General features: G+C 47.7%; 1 protein-coding gene across 1 annotated transcript; it reads left to right on the top strand.

Annotated features, from left to right (window-relative positions):
• The first annotated feature begins 1,632 nt into the window (after positions 1 to 1,632).
• On the top strand, positions 1,633 to 21,339 carry LOC144144657 (uncharacterized). The gene is made up of 6 exons (XM_077676185.1): positions 1,633 to 1,806; positions 7,708 to 7,814; positions 11,312 to 11,374; positions 16,577 to 16,636; positions 19,099 to 19,155; positions 21,084 to 21,339. The coding sequence occupies exons 1-6, from the start codon at positions 1,716 to 1,718 to the stop codon at positions 21,183 to 21,185; spliced, it is 480 nt and encodes a 159-aa protein (XP_077532311.1). The 5' UTR covers positions 1,633 to 1,715; the 3' UTR covers positions 21,186 to 21,339.
• Positions 21,340 to 21,736: the final 397 nt, after the last annotated feature.

The following is a 21,736-nucleotide window of genomic DNA, read 5'->3' as shown; positions in this document are numbered from 1 at the left end:
GTATAAACAGTGCCTAACGCGTGAGCGAAAAATGGCCAAACAGCCACTCTCCTGTTGCTCTCTCTTACCCTTCCCCGCTCCGTAGCCTTCCAGTGTGCTTTCGTGTCCGCCAGCCAGCGCCGCTTCTCGGAAACTATGCAAAATAGTGGAAAGTTTTTTTAGCGTTCCCGAGGCGGCGCTCCTACGCCTTCTTGTTTTTCACCACGCCTGTCTCTCTTGGTCTGTCACTGATAAAACTTCCTTTGTCACGAAACAAAATCCCTTGCACTGCAGCAGGCTGATGCCGGCTTTGCGCGATTATCTACTCGGATCACAGGCCCTGAAATTTTCTGAGTGAGGCATCCCACCTCTATCCCCTCCGCATTTAGTATTGTTTTGACCCCGCTGTTCGCACTCCGCATCGGTACGCACTTCTAAAATTGAGGACTGTACTGTAGAAGCGCCCGGAGAGCGTGGCGGGATCCCAGTTGCTTATCCTTTTGTTTCCTATAATTTTCTGAAGTTTACAAGCACGTGATATTATTGGAAAGTAATCGTAGAAGTGAGCACCTGAACAAAAAACGCGCACGCAATTTCTTCTCTAAATACTCCAGAAAAACATATCAGTAAAGTAATGGCTGCCCCAGCAGAAAATATCGTTTTTCTGTTAGCTATATGTCTACCCGACAATCAGTATGTTCTTACACTATTTCAGTTCGCCTCCGTCTTTATCTTTCGAAAAATGCAGCAAGTATGAAGCGAGCGACACGTTGAACGAGATCCCCAGTGCGCCACAGAACTAGCGCCCCGTCGCGGCTAAGATGTAAGCGCAACGGCCCTTGAAGCCCAACAGGCAAGCTGACAGACACACGTCGTAGAAGTGGGTGCAGCGTTCGCGACTCGCGAGCAGTGACGTAAGGCGAGATGTCCGCCGGAACGCGCCACATAGTGGATCAGTGCCTGAACTAAGCGTCCCTACCCTTCCCATTGAAAAGCGCGCGACGCGTCAGGCAATGTTAATACAGGCGGCGTTGGTTCTGGATGTAAATCGACGGTTAGAGAAACACTCGCGGCGAAAGATAAAAGCAGACGCCGCGGCTTTAATTCGACCCTCCGACGCTCGCCGACGCACGTCACTTTGTTGACTGCTGCTTCGCTGCCTGTGTACTTTTCGATTTGTTAGGAGAGCACAAGTTCGCTCCAATAAACTTTCTGTTCCTCCAAGACAACGTGACAATATAGTTGAAATAAATACCATGAGAAAGAAAGAAAACGAAGCGGAAGGGAAGAAAGAAATGCAAATGCGATATAGCACCAAAGACGTTGTTATTAAGTATCGCCGGGCTTTCGCCCCAAGGAATTTGTTGGGTGCCCCAAGGAATTTGTTTTTGTGTCCTCTCCAGGTCCATTTCGCACTGCTGCCACCCGTATACATGCCTAGTAGAAATCCCAGTGAGCAAACTAATTACTTTTCGCAGCTGTTCTTTTTCACGCTGAAATAACACGTGCGAAGTTCTTTTGGGAAAGGAACAAAAAAGATGGCAAGTACAAATGATCTTTCGGTGACACTTCTAGCTCGCGGATGATATCGCACCTGCTCTAAGAGAACGGGGCAAAAAAGGGGCGCTCAATAGTCCACCCGCTTAGGCACCAGTTGGTTCAACAGTGCTAGCGACTCACTCGCAGAGTTCTTCCGCTTGTTGGACAGATTGAGAGAGCTCGCTAACGCGTCCATCATGGACTCGAGGCTTCGCACCCTCGTGACCACACTGCTCTTGTTGCGGGTGCCTGTCGCGTATGCGGCCAACGTGTGCCTGACGCCACCAGGTAAATTACGGGAAGGTCGACGGATGCGTTAATCGAAAAAGATTTTATTCTATTTTGGAATCTGCGAACGAGCATTACACTCTGCACGTCTCCTCGTAAATAGTAACTGATTTTCAAGTGTTTAGTACGTTCTTACGTGTTTCCCTGTCGACTTGAGTGCACAACCTGGGTTAAAAGTGCTTGAATTCTCGACGTTAGGACTGTTTGCTTCTGCAAAGTGGTTGTTCAAGGACGTGTGCGCCCATTTAAGCTCGCTATACTAGTGTAGAGCGAAAGGGTGACCTTGTGGACATCTTCGGCTTCTCTCCTGCTCAGTTTCAATTGAAGTTGTGAATGATGCCCCCCACAAACATAAGAACGGCTCCACGTGCCAGCAGAACGAATGAGGTGGTTTGGTTTCGTAATAATTTTTAACAACGCGAGGACCATCGATGTTCATGTGGGCTTTTGCAAGTTCTGCAATTCGGGTCTTTGAACAATTTTAACCGCTCCACTTCAGCGAGGTACTTTGGCTGTAATAATTGAATATTAGGAGTTGGAGGTGCCGTAGCACAACGACGGAGTAAGACGTCCGTGGTCATAAGCACTCCGCTTATAATAAAATAATTCAGTGAGGCCTGCTTTATTTGAACACGAATTTCAACAGCATTACTTACGTACCAATAAAGCGTTCTATGCTCCTCTATACACCATTACTCCTTGCAAAATCTAGCTTAGAAGATTTTGTCTGTTCAGCGGAAGCTAGCGCTTCCCTGAAGTTGCATTCGAACGCCGCGATAATTGGAGTTCGGAAAAGAGGCGGCGTGCGGGTTTACCATCGTTATCTCTCCCCCTCTTTGTGCTTGCGCCTATTAGTCATTGTTTTTGCGTGTGCTCGGCGTCTAAAATTATTTCTGATAATCTCGCTCTCTCAGCTGACGTGTAGTGCTTGGAGAGCATGGAGGATGAATGCAGCAGCTCCGCTCCGTGGCGCTCCCTCAATGAGGAAGTAACGCTATCGCGTCTCACGCCTGAAAGCCTGAATGCAGATGTTGCCTGGAAGTTCCCGATACTAACACTTCCATACAGCAACCGTAGGAACGTATGCAATTCTGATATCTTTCCTTGCACTCACATTCACAGGTTAAAGAGTCACAATACACAGCATTTATATTTTGCGAGCAGAGTGATTATAGACCAATTTGTGCTCGGTTTTCCGGAAAAAGAAAAAAAAGTAATTATTGAAAAAAAGAAGGCTAGAACGAAAGAAAGAATGAAAAAAAGAAGGAAAAAGAAAGAAAGAAAGAAAGAAGGAAAGAAAGAAATAAAGAAAGAAAGAAAGTAAGAAAGATACCAGAACTAGTCAGTGATTTCTAGTTCATTCCGCTCCAATTTTGTACAACAATGCGATGAAAGACTTAAACTGAAAGCTTTTGATGCGTGTCCTCTCAATGTCATGACCGCCATTACGTCTCTTTTAGGAGGAGGTCTACTTTGAGGTAGGTATCTCGTCCTCAGGGACGGAAAAGAAATTACACTGTCCCACGAGTGTGATCAAAAGCTTTGTGCTGTCAGTTCTTGCATTAGGGATTTCAGAACGCGGCCATTGTCGGAAGAAAATATTCGCAGGGCTCACTGCTCACGCAAAGTTTGAAACATTCTACTTCGCACTCGCAATGCTTTAATAGAGCTTACCATTGAAGTTGTGCGTGGTCATGAGAGAAGGTAGAAAATTGATAGCAAAAATCTAAAACCGAAGTTTCATACATTCGAACCATTCCCGCATTTGTCCATAAGCATACCCATATTCTGGGCTAAGGGGAGGTTTCGTTAAAGGGGGATTCACATTACGGACATGTCCGCAGCTGGACTGGTGGCGTCTCATGACGTCAGCAGACGGTCCGCGGGAAGATAAAGTGAGCAGCCAACAGCGCGGATACTCTCAACGCGTGTACCGCCTGCGTGCGGCGAAAGCCGCAACACGTTCGAGTGGTTAAGGGTAGCGGAAAATACGGACGCCGACAGAAAGCGTCGTTGCGTGGCGATGGTCGTAGCGTTGGTCACAGAATGAGAGCCGCATAAGATCACGTACGTGATGAACGAGAACGCACATATGCAGGAAAAATATAGCACCCACGCTTTATGGCCCTACGTTTCCTGAACTCCTGCTTCCTTTGCTGTCGCTTCAACCGCTATACTTTTCTCGGCTCTCCGACGTAGCTCACGACGTTGTTGCGGGCACTTGACGAACGCTGCTATCAGTGTGTCGCCCACTCGGCCTTGTGGCTGACAAGTCAAATGCCTCTAGCGCGAAAAAACTGTACCGCCGTGCAACCGCGCCGAAACACGCACGCGATCTCGATCAACTGGCGATCACCATACGACCCCCGCTGTTACGAGCAGAGAGGCATGCTTGCTAGGCTATCCTGCCTTGTGCGCGCCAAAGCGCACTATTTTGCTGTATTCCCCCGCCAGAATAGCGAATGCAAAGTAAGCCTCGCATTGACAGCCCCCGTCGTCCGCGATCCGTTCGCTAGGGTGACGAATCGGTGACGTCGTATCACGTGGTACGCATTCCGCGGTACGAATCAGGGATTTCATCCGCCGTGTGAATCGGCCTTAACCGGCACTCCAAAACAGCGATAGAACTCCTCCTCGTAAATTATGTGCTTATACGGATACAAAGTAATACGGATAATATCGGCGCAGTAGGCCTTTCTCAAAGAATAATAGCGTAATATTCTCCTGCGTATCGACGCTTTCTCCTTGTTGGCGTGTGTACTTTTGTACCTATGTTTGTCTTTTCTACGCTCTTCTGTCTCTTACCATTCGACTGACAAACGACATGTCGGCGATACATACAGGCCACGCTTCATTCCAACGAAAAGGTTCCCGGCAAACAGCGAGATGGATTTTATTTCTTGTTAAAGGGGTCCTGAAATACCTTCCGCCGATGCGTGGATGTACGTGTAACCAAATAAAGCAATGTATTAGCAATCTCCTCCCGCAAGAATTTTGTTGAAGCGGTGAGTATTAGCTGAGAAATCGTAAATCAAAAACCGCGCATTATCGTCGCGCCGCGTTTCCTCCTCCTTTCAACTTACTCTCCGCTGTTGACGGCGAGCGAGCCTTCCCTCCCATGATGCTGCGCTCCTCCGCGGTGACGTACTTCCGCTATTGCGCTGCTCACACTGCCGTCTGCTACGGGCAAGCTTTGTTGACACCATGAAGCCCGCACTCCGCTCAAGGCTGGAAAAGCGAACGAAAAATCTGGTCCCATGTGTGCGGCGGCCTGGCCTTGCCCTTTCGCGGTGTACGTTGCTGCAGAACTTTGCTATCGGCGGCACGCGACGTTTCATCGGCGGCGAACTCGCAGCCGCACGGGGAGGATCCTGCGCTCGCTCCCTTGGATGCACAGCGCACTGTTTATCCAAAAAGCGCCGTATCAGATGTGGCCCCGCTGGTGCCGGGTCTTCTTTTGTGGCGGTGTAATTCCTGCCGGCGGCATGTGAAAAAGACATTTTAAACCGATACATAACCCGTGCACAAAACGCCAGTTCAGCTTGGGGCGACGCGTGGTGGAGAGCGGCAACGTTGGCAAAACATACTCCGCCGCGGCTCTGAGCTTTCTAGCGCTGGAGCGAGCACCATTTCTTTGACAATATCAAACATCGGTTGCCCTGGCAACAAGGCACAAACCGCTCTGGAAGTCAGTTACGGTTGCGTGATCCCGGTTCAGCTTGGGGCCCCACCTCGCGGCGTATGGACACTGCAGGCATACTACTAACTCCCATTTGGAAGTGCGAGATGCGTTTGGCATTACAGGAGGCGATGGTGTGTGTGTTGTGGACGCCTTTGTTTCGCGATGAAATGCGACGTTGTGCTTCTGCGGGTGGATAGTGCTTCCCATGGTCTGGATTATCTTTCTCAGGCGGCGTACGACTCAACTTCGCATGGGGTATGTGCAGTGTGCGTGGCTAAAAGCCATCTCGGCTTGTGCGCCAGAGTTAAGTGACTTGCGGTTCGTCCCCGCAAACCGCGCGCGAGGTGAGTGCCGAATTTACGAGGGGCAGGAGGAGGCAACCCATCGTCTGTCAATCGCGGTTTGGACTTGCAACGCATGTTGTGACGTTGTGTTCGTTCGAAACGCATCTCTGGATTGTTTGGAAGTTGAATAAAATGTATGCGTCAAACCCGGGCCTTCGGCTCAGGGCGTTCTCTGCGATTGCAAGAAAGAAGTGCCACGGGGCTTCAACGCTTTCTTTATGGAACGTACTCAAGTAAGAGAATATCCATGTCGTGTTATGGCCCTGTTGCATTCAATACAAACGGTTAAGCGTTTGTTTACACTTGTTTCGTTTGTCGTACAATGTCCAAGCACTCCGGCACTCCGCTGGAAGATCAGCCGGCGAGCCGACGCTGAGCAGACGACTCATCTCTTTGCCGGAAGTGCGTGAAAAAGCCTCCCAATAGCAGGATGTCTAGCTCATGACGAACATCTGGGAATTGATGACGTAGACATGTGAAGATGGCGGCGTCCAAAAACACGAAGGGAAGGGTGAAAAAGAAGCGACAAACTTTGCAACAAAAATATGAGCTTTCCGCTGCGCGTAAAAGAGTAATACTTGGCACAGATGATGTTGACGACCCAATCTAACGATTGCGCTAGTCAATTTAGTGTGCTCAAAACGCCTTTCAGGGCCACTTAATAAGTTGCAACAGGGCCAAGCCTCAGTAGTTGAACCATGGCTGGCGCTACGGTTTCTCCTCCGATAAATCTGGTACAGGACATCGGTATCAAGAAATAGATACGCTTGGATACCCGCTTTGTGTTCCGTCTTTTCTTCTTCGTGTCATGCCTGCCGAACTTCTCCAATAGACCTACATCTTTTAATCAGTAACCTATCTTCTTCCAGGCCGGATCACTCATACCAGTCGGTTACGAGATGTTTTGCTGTACCACCATCAGGAGGTGCATCATTTAACAACGCTCAGGAGATCACGTTTGAATGGTGAAACCGAAAACGTGATATGTGGTGTGTCCGTTTGGCTGTGGACTCCTGGCTACGTCACGACGAAGAAGAGAGTGCTGCGCGTGCCACGAAGACGGAGAGAAAGTGCCTCCAGTTTATTGAGCCCCGCTGGTTACAGAGGAATGGATCACGTACAAACCCAAGAAAGTGCTTACAGGCGGCCACAGCAGAAGTAATTCGGAACAGCCGAAAATGTTTACGCATAGCCGCACAGCGGGGCTGCGGATTTCAGCATCAGTATAGGTTATAGCTTATTGAGTTTATTGGTTGATTGACGCTGATCAATTTATGTTCAACAAAATTCTCATATGTAAGTGATTTAATCCACTTATATGGCTGTGTGTGTCCTGAGGGATGGCCGAACGGTGGAGGGTTTTCATACCTTAAATGGTTTCAGCCACGGAATTTCCTACACATACAGAATGCCAATTAAATGCGCTGGTGTGATGTGTCCTGCACCTGGACGCCGAAGCCGGTGGAAGTTGTGAGGCACTACGGTGAAAGGTAGACCTGAGCATATCATCACGCAGTGAAAAAAAAACTTTCGTCTCTTCTTGCTTCGCGCGAACTACGCATAGAGCGGTAGCATGCTATAACAAGAACAAGGGGTCAGGCATCCGAGGTGCAAGGAGAGATAATCAGACGAACTGGTGCCAAGCCGAGAAAAGTCGTGCGATGCCGTGATCGCCTATAGTGTTGCTGGGCAATCACAGCGGACCTCCATACTCTCCCTTGGCAAGCGACGAACGCTTTAATGCTTGCTAATAGATATTTGGTAAATTCGATATTTGCTGGTGAGGTACAAGAGGGCGTTGAGTTGTTAGTGAACGGAGAGGCTGAAACCATAGTTTGTTTACCATAACTAACCATCAACCGTGCTCTCTTGCAGCCCCCGCCCTGATGATGAAGGTGCTTAGACCGACAGCCAAGATACTGCTTGACTGCGTGGCCGACGTTATCTTGTTATATAAAGCTAACGTCATCTACCTCACTCGGGTAAGTCATGGATAACAGTACGTTAGCAATGTGATAAGCTTCGTTCCCGCGGGAATATCAAGCGCATTTCTAAGTAAACCATACCAGCAGCCTCAAAACATATGGAGGTCTTCTGGGCAGCATTAAAATAGTGGCGCGAACTACGCCTTCTGCTTCGTTTACTTTTTTGTTTTGTCGCCAGTGTTTGGTCACGCGATGCCGTCTTATGTGATTTCGAAGTGAAGCGCGTGTTTCCTGCTTTTTCGTTTATTAGTAGTAGTAGTAGTAAGTATTGTTGAATAAGGCGCACTTAGCCTTGCATAGCTGCCGGCAATTGCTCTGCCTAATCGTCCCCAATACCATATCCAATCTCTCAAAGTCATAACACATCAATTAGTCCTAAAATAACAGACACGCAATGTCACCACACCTCACTTAGTCCTGTGGACTGCAAGAATCCGAGTAGGAGATGAGACACCTCTCTTCGCACAATCCAGTGGTCCCTAGGAAAAATAATGTCCTCCGATGTAGCATGGGGCACTCCTAACTTCTGGAGATCACGAAAAAAGTTCGTCCGCTCAGGGTTGGTTTTGGAGCAGTTTATAATGAAGTGATCAATGTCACCAGTCACACTGCACGAGGGGCACAAAGGGGACGAAACAATGTTGATTTTATGTAGCCAAGCTGGTGTACGGGCTGAGTCTGTTCTTACTCGGTGGAGCAGTTTATTGCTTTATATGCCGCAGTGGCTGTCTCATTTTGGTAGAGTGCTTCGCCCTATCGTCACTAGACTAGAATAATCGTAAACCGCTTCCATCTAGTTCGACTGTTCCATAGATGTTTTCTACGAAAGATAAATGCTCGACGTGCAGACGCTGCTGCATTAAATTCGCGGACACTCTCCTGTGCAAATCACGTAATTGACTGCTTCGTCGCTGCTTTTGCAATGGTTGAGTTCTTAGCGGAGTAAAAGTCCGCTCGAATAAAATTTGTTCCTTGAAGAAACCTGCGTCGCCCTTGTCTAGGTGAGATCTGGAAGGCGGAGGGTACGCACTCTTTATGCTCCCTACGCCTTCTGCAAGTCGACAAGACAGCCCAAGTCGAGCCAGCCGCCTACTGCAAGGTTTACCGGGCGAGTTTGGTATACTGCTAGAAAGAACCGGAGGAATACCACCGCCACCGACAACATGATGTAAATTGGGCAAATGGGGCAAATTGGACAGACTGGGCAAACTGGGTGACTTGGTCGGCATTCATTGTTAGAATAGCGCAAACGAAGACAAAACCTAAAAAGAGAAAAAAAAAACACTTCGCTGGCTAGCAACTGAACATTTAAAGCGAAGCTTTCTTGCTCTCCCCGATGGTGGTGTCGTTATGTATACCTTGCTGCAGGAAAGCCAACTTTCCGAAATGGGAAGGCACTTGATGGTGAAGATGACGAAAACGACACGAGAAAAAAAAAAACGCTTCCCGTGGTCGGAATCTAACCTGGGTCTCTCGCGTTATGCAGCCTACGTGTATTCGATTGCACAATTTCAACACGGTCACAGGAGTTTGTTTTTAAAACCAATTTGAACGCTTCACTTTGAACTGCGACAATGGGTGCGGCGGGGGAGGGGGGGGAGGAGGGGGAGGGGGAAGGGGGGGAGGGGGGGGGGGAAGGAGTCAGCTTCTTTGGCACTTCGCCATGTGATTTTCCTTTTTTTTAACTTCGTGGTTCTGACGCGATGCATATGAGAGCAGGTTTAAAGATGGGAAGAGAAAAGAAAGTAGGAAAGCAAGAGAAAGAGAAGGAAGTAGAAAAAGAGGGGCTGCCAAAAGCATAGACGGTCACGAAACCAACAGGTCTTCGAGTCAACAGGTATGCATGCAGTCCAGTGGCGCGCAGAAAGTTCATCAGAGTCCTGCAGTAGTTATCTTCCTGCACCCACCGGTTGTAGTCATCCGGTTTATCCCACCGGAGACCAAACTTTCTGAGCGCATCGTCTCGAGCTGTCCTTGTTCCCGCGCACGTCCACAAAAGATGCTTGGCGTCAGCTTCAACCGCCGGAGACGGACACTTGGTACACGTTCCTGGGTCGTCTTGTGAGTGCCCCCAAGTCCAAGGGACTGAAGGTGTGAGGGCCACCCCAGCCCGAAGCCTCCTGAGAGAAACTTCCTCTACCCGGGAAAGATTAGGGGGCAGGGAGAAGACACACGGGGGAATTCGGGCACGTGTGTCCCTTCTCAGAAGGCATTTCCGGGCTATAAGACGGGAGTGCGGATCGCGAGGAAGGGGGCTAGGGGAGGATTCGGGGTGGGGGGGGGGGAAGGGAAGAAGAGTGGGAAAGATGATCCGCTAACTGGTTCAGCATATTCTGACCATGCCCCTGTAACCAATGTACACGGATCGTTAGCTCTGATGTTTCGTTGAGGCTGTGAATCTGCTGGCACATCAGAGGTGTCTTCTTTACTTGCTTCATATACTTCACAGCACTGAGCAAGGCTGTGTGTATTTGCAGCTGCGTGATGTTATGGAGGGCACTTGCATCATTGACTGCGTCATGTACAGCCTGGAGCTCCAGTAGCGGATCCCGAGTGTCGGCAGTGTAACAGCGCGAGCCTTTAATTTCCGTGTACGTGGCACTGACGAAAGCTGTCCGTCCTCCGTCCGGTAGAAGAGCTCCGTCTGTGTACAGTACACAGTGACCTTCAGGGACTGCGCTATCGGAGGTTGGCGCTGCCTGGTCACGGCGACGAAGCTTCGTCGTCTTATTGGTTGTCATTGTCGTGTACCGCCACGGTGGCAGATCGTCTAAGGTTGAGGAGACTGGACACTCATCACAAAAATTCGAATGAAGCGCTGCGGCCATTAGGGTATACAAACGTTTGAGCTTCCTTCCTTCATCACGCTGGTTTTTACCAGGCACAATTTCACAGACTTACCATGCAACAATGCGCGCAACTTGAAACTATAAACGGAGAAGCCATGCACACCATCATGGCACTTCCTCGTCTTATACCAATACCCAACTTACAGGAACACGCCCAGCTCAATACTATAACGGAGCCATGTTATTTTCGCACGCAAGAAAGCTTCACGTTTCAACCATCGTCATCGTTAGACAGACGGGATTTAAATTTATTCCAGAAAACAGCCGTACGGGTGCCCTCAGAAGTAATTGGAGCACGGGATCGAGCTGTGGCCAAACCGCATAGGAGCGCCCCGTGTAGCTTCACTGGCGGTAAACGAAAGCAGCAAAACGCTGACGACTTCCTGGTGCTGTTTGAGGCCGCTAATTATGACTTGAGAGTTCATGAGTTGACGGCAAGGCTATTTTAACAGAACCTGTACTGTGAAGCATCAACATTAAGTTGACTAAAACAGAGCATAACACGCACAGTGCCGCGGTTTGGGGAGAACGTTACTGCTAAAGACACTGATACCCCGCTAGAACGCGTGCGCCAGTTTTCAAGACACCCTTTATTGCATATTCGTTCTTGAGTAACTGATTCTCATTTTTGTTCTTCTCCGACAGGTAGTGACCACTATCTGCGAGTACCACACCGAGTGCTACAAGGACGTGAAAGGCATGAAAGATGTGAGTACTATGGCGGGAGGAGCAGGAAGAGCGATCTTATTCTTCTTGTCTGTCTGTCTCGTCTGACTCAATGTTACTTTTATTCCAAGTTCTGTACCAACCTAAGTATCAACTCTTCTGAGTAAGTCAGAGAGACAGCGAGAGAGAGGAAGAGAGGGAGAGACAAAAATATTGATTTATTGGAGAGGTTAACCCCAACCAAAACAGGAGCTCGCGTCTCCAAACTTTGGAGATATAAAAAGGTGTAGGGACTGCCTTAATAAACCATAAAGTAACACAAATCACATTAGAAGTGATAACCGTTGAATGATGCCACGTGCGCCAGCGGAAAATAATCTATGTACAATATATACGCCCAGACTGAGCAATGATCGCGCTACAGTTTGCATGCACCCATCAGCGACTTCGTTGAGGTGAAAATAGACTAGTATCGTCTTATTTCCTCGATGACGGCTACAAGAGGGCTCCCTGGTTCAGGAATTCCTGGGCTGCAGCGGCCAGGCTGGCCGTGCTGGCCTGCTAAAGTAGTCCGTTGGGTCTGGGCAGGCCGTAATGCCGGCCGACTGCTTGGGGGAGGGCAGGGAAAGGGAGAGGATAAAGGGAGGGGGGTGGTGTGTGCATGCCCAAATCTCGACCGCTGGCCTTCTCCGTGGGGTCGAGTGGCCGCGCCCAGATCATATGGCACTGTTCGCATGAGGGCGGGAAGTAGGTGAAAATTGCAGGATATGAGGTGGGAAGATTGTCTGGAGGACAGGAAGCACAAGAGAAACGTCTCAAATTATGGTGTCTAAAATTAGCGTTCATGTTAATTGTGAATGCCCCCGAAAACTTCCATGTCATGGTTTTTACAGCTTTTTGTCTGTGTCACTTCCCCTCCATCTGCATTTGTGGTCCTCTTCCTGTCTAGAGTAACTGATATGCGGATGCTTGACATGACTAAATTGGGGACATGTTTAATGAGATAACACAAGTATGCCCGTTATGATTAGCATATAATCAGGGTTTAAGAAATAAAGATTATTGCAGTTGTGTCGCGATCACCAACATTTTCCTGCAGATAAATGATCCTGAAATAAATTTTTTACAATTAGATACTGTGAAAACACATCCGTTTCTTTCTACTGTGAGAGCTGTAGAAAGTAAAAACAAACCATGGTCGGCATCATGCCCGGCAAAATAGATGTCCAGTGAAGCTGTTGTAAACCACTACAAATTCTGATGGCAGAGGGTATGAAATGTTTCTCGCCATCTCGGCGGGCTTGTCGCTTCCGCTCGGCTTTTCTGGCGGCAAATCCTGGATCCTGACAAGTCTGACGCATTCGCACGGCGTATTGGGCAAGAACTGCTCTTTTTAGTGACAATAGTCCTACCCAGCCTTCAAACATAATCTGCAAGCATAGTCTTTACCAGGAGCACATGTTTGGAGGGGGGTGGTCTCATTGTTCCTAGGCGCCTTGTCATTAATACTGAGCTCTATGCTATATGCCTGAACGGCTAGGCCCTGCCAGTGGGTTTTGTTTACGACAGAAAATTTTCCGCCCAACTAGAGGTTAACAGCTTCGCTGCGAAAATATAAAAGCTGGGTACATTGTACCAACGTTAAGGACGGAATATAGAAGGAAGAATACCACAGGATGAACGCTACGCTTTACGTATGTTTGCCGCAGATCAAGCCGCCAATTCGAGCGAGAAATCTACGAGGCATATCGTATTAACCTCGAAATCGACGCGTGTGTCAGCACCCCTTCTGTGGCATTGTCCAGAAAGAAGTGTGTTGAACCTATGATTACCTCAAGCAAGTGTAGATGAATAATCTCTCTTTTTTTTCTTCCTGGTGCATTCGCCGACGACGTATACCGTGTATGTGTGTTTAGTAAAAACCTCAGTTGAAGGCATCCTCAAACCAACTGGCCCAGCTTTCCATCCCAAATATTGAATTTGGGGCCATAGTACAGAGTAGGCCGGAATCGCACACCATAGATTAATACGAATAAGACCAATCGAACACAAGCGCAATGATACTTAGCAAGGGGCGTATATGGGCGATATAGGACACTTTTCATTAACAAAGTTTAAAAAGATGTCAGATTAGGTAATTACTATAGGAATGAACTCGTGCTACGCATTGCGCATCCTATTTATCTCGGCGAAAAAAGTAAGCGCTTAGAAATAAAATACTGGCCACTGTGAATTCAATGTGGCTTGACAATGCAAGAGCCCTAACACGCAGTTTCCCGAGCTGCTCATCAGCAGGGAGGTGTCGGTGCTGGTAACGAAATGGACCTTTTCCCCGACAACAAAAGCACCTGTAGTGGCAAACCCGAAAACCACAATTGGTGGCTCTTACGTTTGGCGGTGACGCTGTTGTGAAATATTGCTTATCACAGGAGTGTGCCAATGGTGATTGCTGTGAGGCTTGCTCATAGCGGAGCTTTTTTGAGGCCTCGGTTTGGGCTCGCGATTGACGAAATTTCTAAATTCCGGCGATTGGCCGTCTGATGACTTTGCGTTTTCGAAGCGGTCACCGGATGGCAACCAGAATATGTTCGGAGCTTGCCAGTATGCCCACCGCATGCGTCACATGCATCCACTCCGATAAGAGTGAGCCCCCAAAAGAAATGGCGGCGCCTGCAAGCGCATGCGAGAATAAAGATCCTGCGAAAGATCCATTCGGCTTGCTCGACGGTGTCCTTGGTCCATGCGCTCCTACTTTGTACAAATCCGCATACTGCTGGCATGAAAAACCGGTAATAAAAAGGATGAACTGATTTACTAATACATTACTACTAAATCACAGCCATTTGTCATTAAGGGGATGAAGCGACTTATTAATTCATTACACGTGCACCGGAAGGCCTAATGTGTGAAGACTGATGAATATCCGGCAAGTGTCCTTCTGCCCCCTGCTGAGCAATTCACCTTTGACCACTATAATTCGGTAAGACTCATTTATGAAAAATAACCCGTTTCCTGAGTGTTCTGGCGGGGTTGCTAGTGTAAGCATGACCTCAATGCAGTACTGTTAAGTTTGGTTGGCAGACCGTGTCACCCAGCTCGGTGTCGCGTCACACATAGCGCGTCCGGCTATTTTCGCCTAATCTCTAATTTCCATCTCTTTCCGCGTGCTCGCGAGAAATGCTGACGGAATAACAAGAACGCCTTGCTTTAAATTAATCATACAGAACAAGAAACGTCAGTGCGCAGCGGGGAAAATACATCAATTTCTTGACTATAAAAGAGTGGTCAGGAGTGGGCAATATCAGCAAGCGCTTCAGATAGTATTTGTAATGCGGGTTCCTAAGATATGCTCCGTTAAGAAAACCTTGCCATTTCCCGTTTCGGAAGATGGGAAACGTCTGGCTATTCCTTGCATCTTTTTCATTTTCTCAATCTATTTTTCTGAAGTCTGCGATGTCAAACATCCGCAAAAATGTACGCCCTTACTGAACTTTGCTAAGCTACACAGAATTCTTTTTTTATGACATAGATGCGCTGCGTAGATACACGTTCTTATTTCACATTTTATGCATTATGCGCTTTGAGTACAGTTGCCGGTATTATAAGAAAATGTAAAAACTAGTAGCTCTCGACCACTTGTGAAAGTAGAAACACTAAACCAATGGTAACCGTGCAGCGCCTGCATGCGCAGTTTAGCCTAGATCCACGGCCAGGAAAGCGAAAGAAGAGGCGGTAAGGTAGGGAAAGAAGTGGAGGAAGAGAAGATAGCGGGAAAAGGAGGAGAAAACGAAAGAGGGGTGCACCAGGGCGACGGAGAGAGAGAGAGAGAGAACTTTATTTAAGCCCAAACTGGTAGAAGGAAGGGGCGAGAAGGAGAAAGTCACCTTGACTTTTGCGTTAGATGGCGGCCATGAGTTCGGGGGCCTTAGCGTGAGAGCTAAGGAAGGTGGCGTCTCATTGCTCTTGAGGTGGGAGAGCTAGTAGAAGCACAAAGAACGGCGCAGCTGCACGGGCTCTCGTGCAGCGAGACTGGCCGCACAATTCTAAAGTTCCTGCGCACCCCTTTCGCCTCTCAACACGGCAGCAAATGCTTCTCGGATTACAGCACTCGTTCGTGCATCCGTGGTTCTCCCATATCACGAAAGGTGCACCCGCAACATCATCAAGGTAGAAGAACCACCCGAGCGTCTGAACAGGGGGGAAGGTGCGTGCTAGCGGTGCCGCTCTGCGATAGCGTCTGCGGCGACTAATGCGAAAGGCGCAGCCCAAATAGACGCTGCTGTTACTCAGGCCACGCACCAGGATTTAGGGGTGTGCGCAGCTGAAGCAGAAGCGCAAGCTAGGCAGTGGTATAGAATGCTATGCCATCAATGTGCGGGTGTGTCTTTCCTGGGGTATCATTTTCAGACCCCACCTCCCACTACAGCAGTGAAACTCCTTTGCCCACCAATCCCTTCCTGCAATGGCGACAGCTGAGCTGCACTTTAAATTCGCTGTAAAGGGAAGCTCAATCACTGGCCAATTCGTTTAGTTCATTTTTTCTATATATGTGGCATTTTCACTATGAACAATCTCTACTTCTGGCACAATGTAGCGGATACCAAATGAGTGACTATGGCGCTTGAACTGCCAGAATTTAATGACTGCGTTTGTTCAGAAACAGATGCATATCAAACGTGAGGGGCACAAATTTGGCTGACGGCAAAACGTATTCGACGGCAGCTTTGTGTTCACGACGTAACACAGAGAGAATAATTGGAACAAAGCTCGCGACATCTTGCAGTGGGTCAGGAGATCGGCAAACAAGTAAGCTGCTATGTCTGTGCGACAGCAAGAAAACAAGTACTTCAAGCATTCCTGAGCAGGGGGGAATATGGAGCCAATACACATTGCGATTTTGTTCTTTAAGCTTGTACGTTGCATGTCACTAGTGGCACAACCATATTTTAGTTTTCCACATGCAACAAAGCGTCAAATACAGGTTGCAAAAACGTTATTTATGCAAATTTCTGAGATGGTGCTTGCAGAGCTACCACTTAAGCAGTTCTGTAGTAATGACACGTCACATATTTTGCACAAAGTTAATCTAGTCGATGACTAATGTTACCAGGCTAACGATTTTCCGTCTCCGTCACCATGCAAGAAAACACAATGAGGAGACTGGTAGACAGACTCGGGCTAATTCACGGGAGTTTAATCAGGGATGCGTCATTTTTGACCAAGTCGTCTGATTTCTCCCCTCAGGTAAAGAAAAGGAGGGAAATTGCCGCCGAATGCATGGTCAAGAACCTCATGGTTCTTTTCGTGAGTACTTTCGATACATCTTTGCTCTTAGTGCATTTGCCGCCAAAAGATTTGTCAAATAGGCTCTGCCATGTGTTTAAAATACTTTGTTTCGCTTTAATTTAAGCTTACGTAATAACCGTGTGCTGATCATAACTAATTCCAGCGTGCATTCTATCATGTAAGAGGAACGATCATGTTAGGGTGGGTTTTGACTGCACATCTTTCTCTTCAAAGCAAGCAAGAATCAGCAGATATTTTGTTTCAGGAGCGCTTCATGGAGCGAATTTATTTAAAACAGAGAAGTACTCGTTTAAGAGCTTAAAATTGGGTAAATTTCAAAAATCTACAGTACTTTAAGGTACAGTAGCAAACAAAGCCGAGACAAAGCTTGGACTATACATTTCTTGTAACAATTTTTAGTGTTATTGAAGCGACAATACAAACCAAACTCGCTCGCTTGGACATCTTGATTAGCAGCCTTACAGATATTATTCGTGTTTCACAGAGATTACTTGACGGTACCGTCCGGTGTAGATAAACAATGAAAGATTTTCGTAACGACAACATGCAATGAATTTAAGTCGCCGAATATTCCTCCGCGTTTTAAGTCCGCAGCTGCGCACAACACAGGCAAGTATTGATTACCGAAAACATAGCACATTAAACTGCGAGACCTCGCAACACGTGGCATAGGTGTATGCGCGATATATAGGAAAAAATACCGGCCGTCTCCACTAACGTGAAACGTGGGGAGGGGCGAAGACTGCAGTCTATAAGTGTTCTCTGGTTGCCTTGGCAGTTTTGGCCACGGAGATGAAACCGTTTGGGGGGTCGAGGTATACAGCCTTGCTGTAAGTCTCCTGTCTTCAATACCCGAAGTGTTCTATCGCGATGCTTTGGAAACCGGGAGTCCCGGTGTGGTCTTTTAGTACGCGTTCCAGCGCGAGGCGTTGAAAAACGAGTGTCCTTGTGCTTTAGTGCCGTGACTATATTTTGCTACGACGACATGAGAGGCTAAGGGGCTTCACCCCTGATATATATATTCTGCGAATGAAAAAAAGACGAACACTCGTGCGATAATAAACAAAACAAAAAAAAGTAACAAATAAAATTATAAAGAAACATGCCAGCCATCTGCACCCGAAACTACCTCGTTTCAGATATCCAGGCCATCATCGCCATTCAGTCCATCTTCGTGTCCACTGCCAGACGACGGCCTCCCCTAGTTTTCCGGCCACTGCTATCGTGGGCACATATAGTCCATTCTTTCATTCCAAATGTTCCTAGTTCATCCCTCCATCGAGTCCTACTAAGGGTACTACTCGTGCTGCCGAGACAGACGCAAGTAATGGCCGCGCACCTCCTGACTTCGCAAAGCGTGTACAGGTGGCTCTCTTGGTTCCGCGAGAACCATATTTCCCGACGTCGGCCTGGGCACGCCGAGGCAGAGACCTTTAGTTACCAATGCTTGCAGTCGCTGCTCTTGACAGTTTGACAGACCATAAAGAACAAGTATACAATATTCTACGTCCGGGCGGACAAGGGCAGCATGCAGTCGAAGCATTGAATCGGATGAACAACCACATCGGCTGCCTGAAAGGTAATGCAAAACGTGAACTAAACGTGATGTCCTTTCTGGCAAATAATCAATATGTCGGCACCATGTGAATGATGTGTCAATGTGTATACCAATGAATTCGTGACATTTTTCTGGAGGGGTCTCCTGACCGCCAATAGTAAGCCGTATTCCACACAGATTCTTTCGCATGAATGAAAGAATGGCTGATTTTGCAGCAGAGACATCAATCTCTCGTGCACGCAGAAACTTCTCAATTCCGTCAATGCCGGCTTGGAGGTCAGCTTAAATCGACAAGTAACAAGCGCCGCTGCACCGTTTGCAAATGTCATCAGCCTAGTTGGTTACGTGCAGCTGTGGGAAAAGCAAGGCTGGCAACTTCGGTATTACAACATTCAACAAGTGATTTCCACCTAAGTTTGCCTATAGACTTCAGTTTCCTACGCATTCGCATTAACGTTCTCTGTGCGGTGCGGTATTCTTCTAGCTTTCCGGAGCGGAGAAAACGCCCTCAGCACGACGTCGAATGGCGCGCAGCAGTGCATACTCACCGTTTACACCAGCACTGGCGCGTGGAACAGGAATCCACTTGGCAACCTTTGTCGTAGTGAATTTGAGCATTTGTACGAAGGTGTCAATATTGCTATTGGTATCCCCGGAATTGTCGTTATGAGAGCGGAAACACACCAATTTTTAATGCATGCCATCCTTGGCTGCAGCATCGGGCAAATTTGTTGGTGTTGAATTAAGACAGGGAGATGAAAGTGAAACTATGCTGGCATACAGTAGGTGTTCGAATAGGCACTACGGAATAAAACCCAGAAGCTTGAGTGCTCCCTGATAATTGCACTGATTTGGCGTCGACCAAGTGCCATGCTTTTTTTAATGTTTCTCTCTTTTACAGCCTTCGTTTGAGTCATCAAACGGCGCCGAAGGAATAGAGATTGTCCAAAAATTGATGGTAAGCATCAGCGTATATCTAATATGGATGCTTGGGGAATGGGCTATTTGTGGCCTGGTTTCTCAGTTATAGGCTTTCAGTTCGCAAACAAAAATAATACCGGAGTCCTAGCACTCGGCCGCAGTTCCCAAGAAATGCACTATGTCCCCGTACGGCACATCTTTACTGGAAGGAGGAGGAAGAGGAGGAGGAGGAGGATAACAACTTTATTTGGCGGCTAGACTCAGTGAGAGGTCGACACCTTAGAGGCACAGCGGCCCAGCGGCACAGCCCTCCACCTGGAAGAACCCCCGACCTCCAGCGGCGGCTCTGGGGACCCCACTAGAGCTCCTTTCTTGCCTTCCTCCGAGAGACGAGTGCGTATCTGTATACCATGGTATTTTCATGGCAATGGACATATTGTCGCGTACTATAAACACGCAGTTGCTGAGCCGGGGTCCTTGAAGGTGACGACCAGGTCAGTACAAGCAGCCGGAGCCTTTTTGGGAGAGCTCGAGCACACAGTTCCAAGCGCGAGCGCCAGAGCTCTGGATGACGATGATGAGAGAGCACGCGCACTCAACCACTTCTTCGCCCTGACAGTCGTCTCTCGGCGCCAGTGTTAAAAAACACGTGACAATATTATCGCCAAAAAAGTCGACCTGGTTAGTAGGTGCGGTCCTCAGTCGAAGACTCCATTGGTGCGGCCCGTCGTCTACGCCCTTTCAGCGAGCCAACGCTTCTTACTCAGGTCTGAGAAGGCAATCTCTCTCTCCCACTGCTTGTGAGTTGTATTATGGATTGAATCAACGTCTGGGTCTGACTGGCATGCCCAAACCATACGGTAGAGTGTAGCTGGACTGCACCAGTGCCTGCACAGGGTATGGTGTATTGTGGGGTGTGTGTGTGCTTCGTCCCACATGTCAGACACCTTCGAGGTCCAGTTGCGCACTGTCCGAATGCCTTAGTCAATCGCTGTGCATACCCCTGATCCCTCCTGCCATGTCGTTCTTTCACGCTTGAAAAACACGACCCATGTGCTCAGTTAACACACGCACTGCAAGTTGACAAACTCTACTGGTGACAACGTGAAAGTGTGAGAACTGCACTGCAAACAAACAGAAAATGCAAATTCACACTCGCGACACACTGGATATATTGCAGAACCCGTTAAAGCTCGCTATTTATACGCACCAGCTATGCCGGAGATTAGGAGTTTATTTCTCCTAACAGGCAACCCACCAGTTTAAAGGGAAATCATTGAGGTGGAGCAATTTTTTGCGAAGTTAAATTTCACAACCCCCTCCTCTTAGTAATGAAGCCGTAACGGTAGAAGAGAAATCTACACAACCTTATCAGAAATTTTGCGGTTGAAGAGAAATTCGTCCGAGTCAAGGATTCGAATCCGGCACCACGCTGTTGGCCAGCTACGAATTCACCATAAATTATATGAACGAGCAAGGACTGACGTGTTCTGTGTTCTGTATATGTGTTTGTCTAGGCAGTGATTTTGCTCACCGCATACATCAAAATATACTCTGCTTTGCAAGCTCTGCATAGGCTATCACTTCGCAACTTCAGTGCGCTCGTGCGTTCTCTGAATCAAATATTTCTCGCTTAACAAGGTAACGAGAGCTGTGAAAAAGGTAATGTCGTAATTATTAAAAAGCTTTCAGAATTAAAACGCGCATAAATGCACACTGATAAATCTTATTACTACACAACAATAATTCTCAGAAAAAATCAAATTAAGGCAACCCTGAGGAACAAACTTACCCACTAGGCTTCTTCAGCATTGTTTTCTCTCCATTCCTTTCTTGGGCTGATTAGTGTTGTTAAGCACAGCTAAGGCGGGGGCTATTTATCACTGTCTATTTTTCGCACGTTGACTAATGACCTATATTTTTACGGGGAGCTCAGACTACTCTGATGGCTTCCTTGGTTTTCAGGCTTGTATCCAAGGGTTCCAAGGCTTGAACTGGGACGATGCTAACGTGACGAATGCCATTATGCACTGGATTTATGAAGTCTTGAGGACAGACATTAGATAAAAAAATGTTGCTAACATGTGTCAATAATAAACTGGCTAAAGTTCCGACTAAGACATGCAGTGCTGAGCTTTGCAAAGAAGCAAACATGATATCACTATCACAGCCACTCAATTAGCACCATGACAAGTGATGATAGGAAGTTGATAATAAAAGAACATGCCAAAATGGTGTTTGATGTGTATTTGTGCAGTTTTTTTATAAAATGGTACCAGCTTTCAATCGAAGTGTCTGGACGTAGATGCACGCCGAGCGCCATTTACTGACCTGCTTTGAACACTCCCGCTATCCTTTGAGCAACCGCCAAAAGATACCCTCTCTTTGGCCACCTGGCCTAGCTCTAGAGTAGCCCGTTCTGACGCTAGCGGCGAGAGTTCGGTGCCCTTCTGTACTAGCGATCTTTTTTCGAAGACCAATCATTTTGTAATGTTAAAAATGTTTTCCAAGACCAGCTGAAAGCATTGTTGCCGTAAATAAAGGCCGTTGGGTACCTTAGGTTCGATTAGGTGCGCCGCGCAGATAATCATCACGTTTAACTGTAACGTTCGGCATCA

This window comes from Haemaphysalis longicornis, unplaced genomic scaffold (genome assembly GCF_048455015.1).
Source record: "Haemaphysalis longicornis isolate Haplotype H1 unplaced genomic scaffold, Haemaphysalis longicornis Haplotype H1 scaffold_7, whole genome shotgun sequence".
Lineage (NCBI taxonomy): Eukaryota > Metazoa > Arthropoda > Arachnida > Ixodida > Ixodidae > Haemaphysalis > Haemaphysalis longicornis.
The sequence above is the reverse complement of the archived record's forward strand: the minus strand, read 5'-3'. Positions and strand labels throughout refer to the sequence as shown.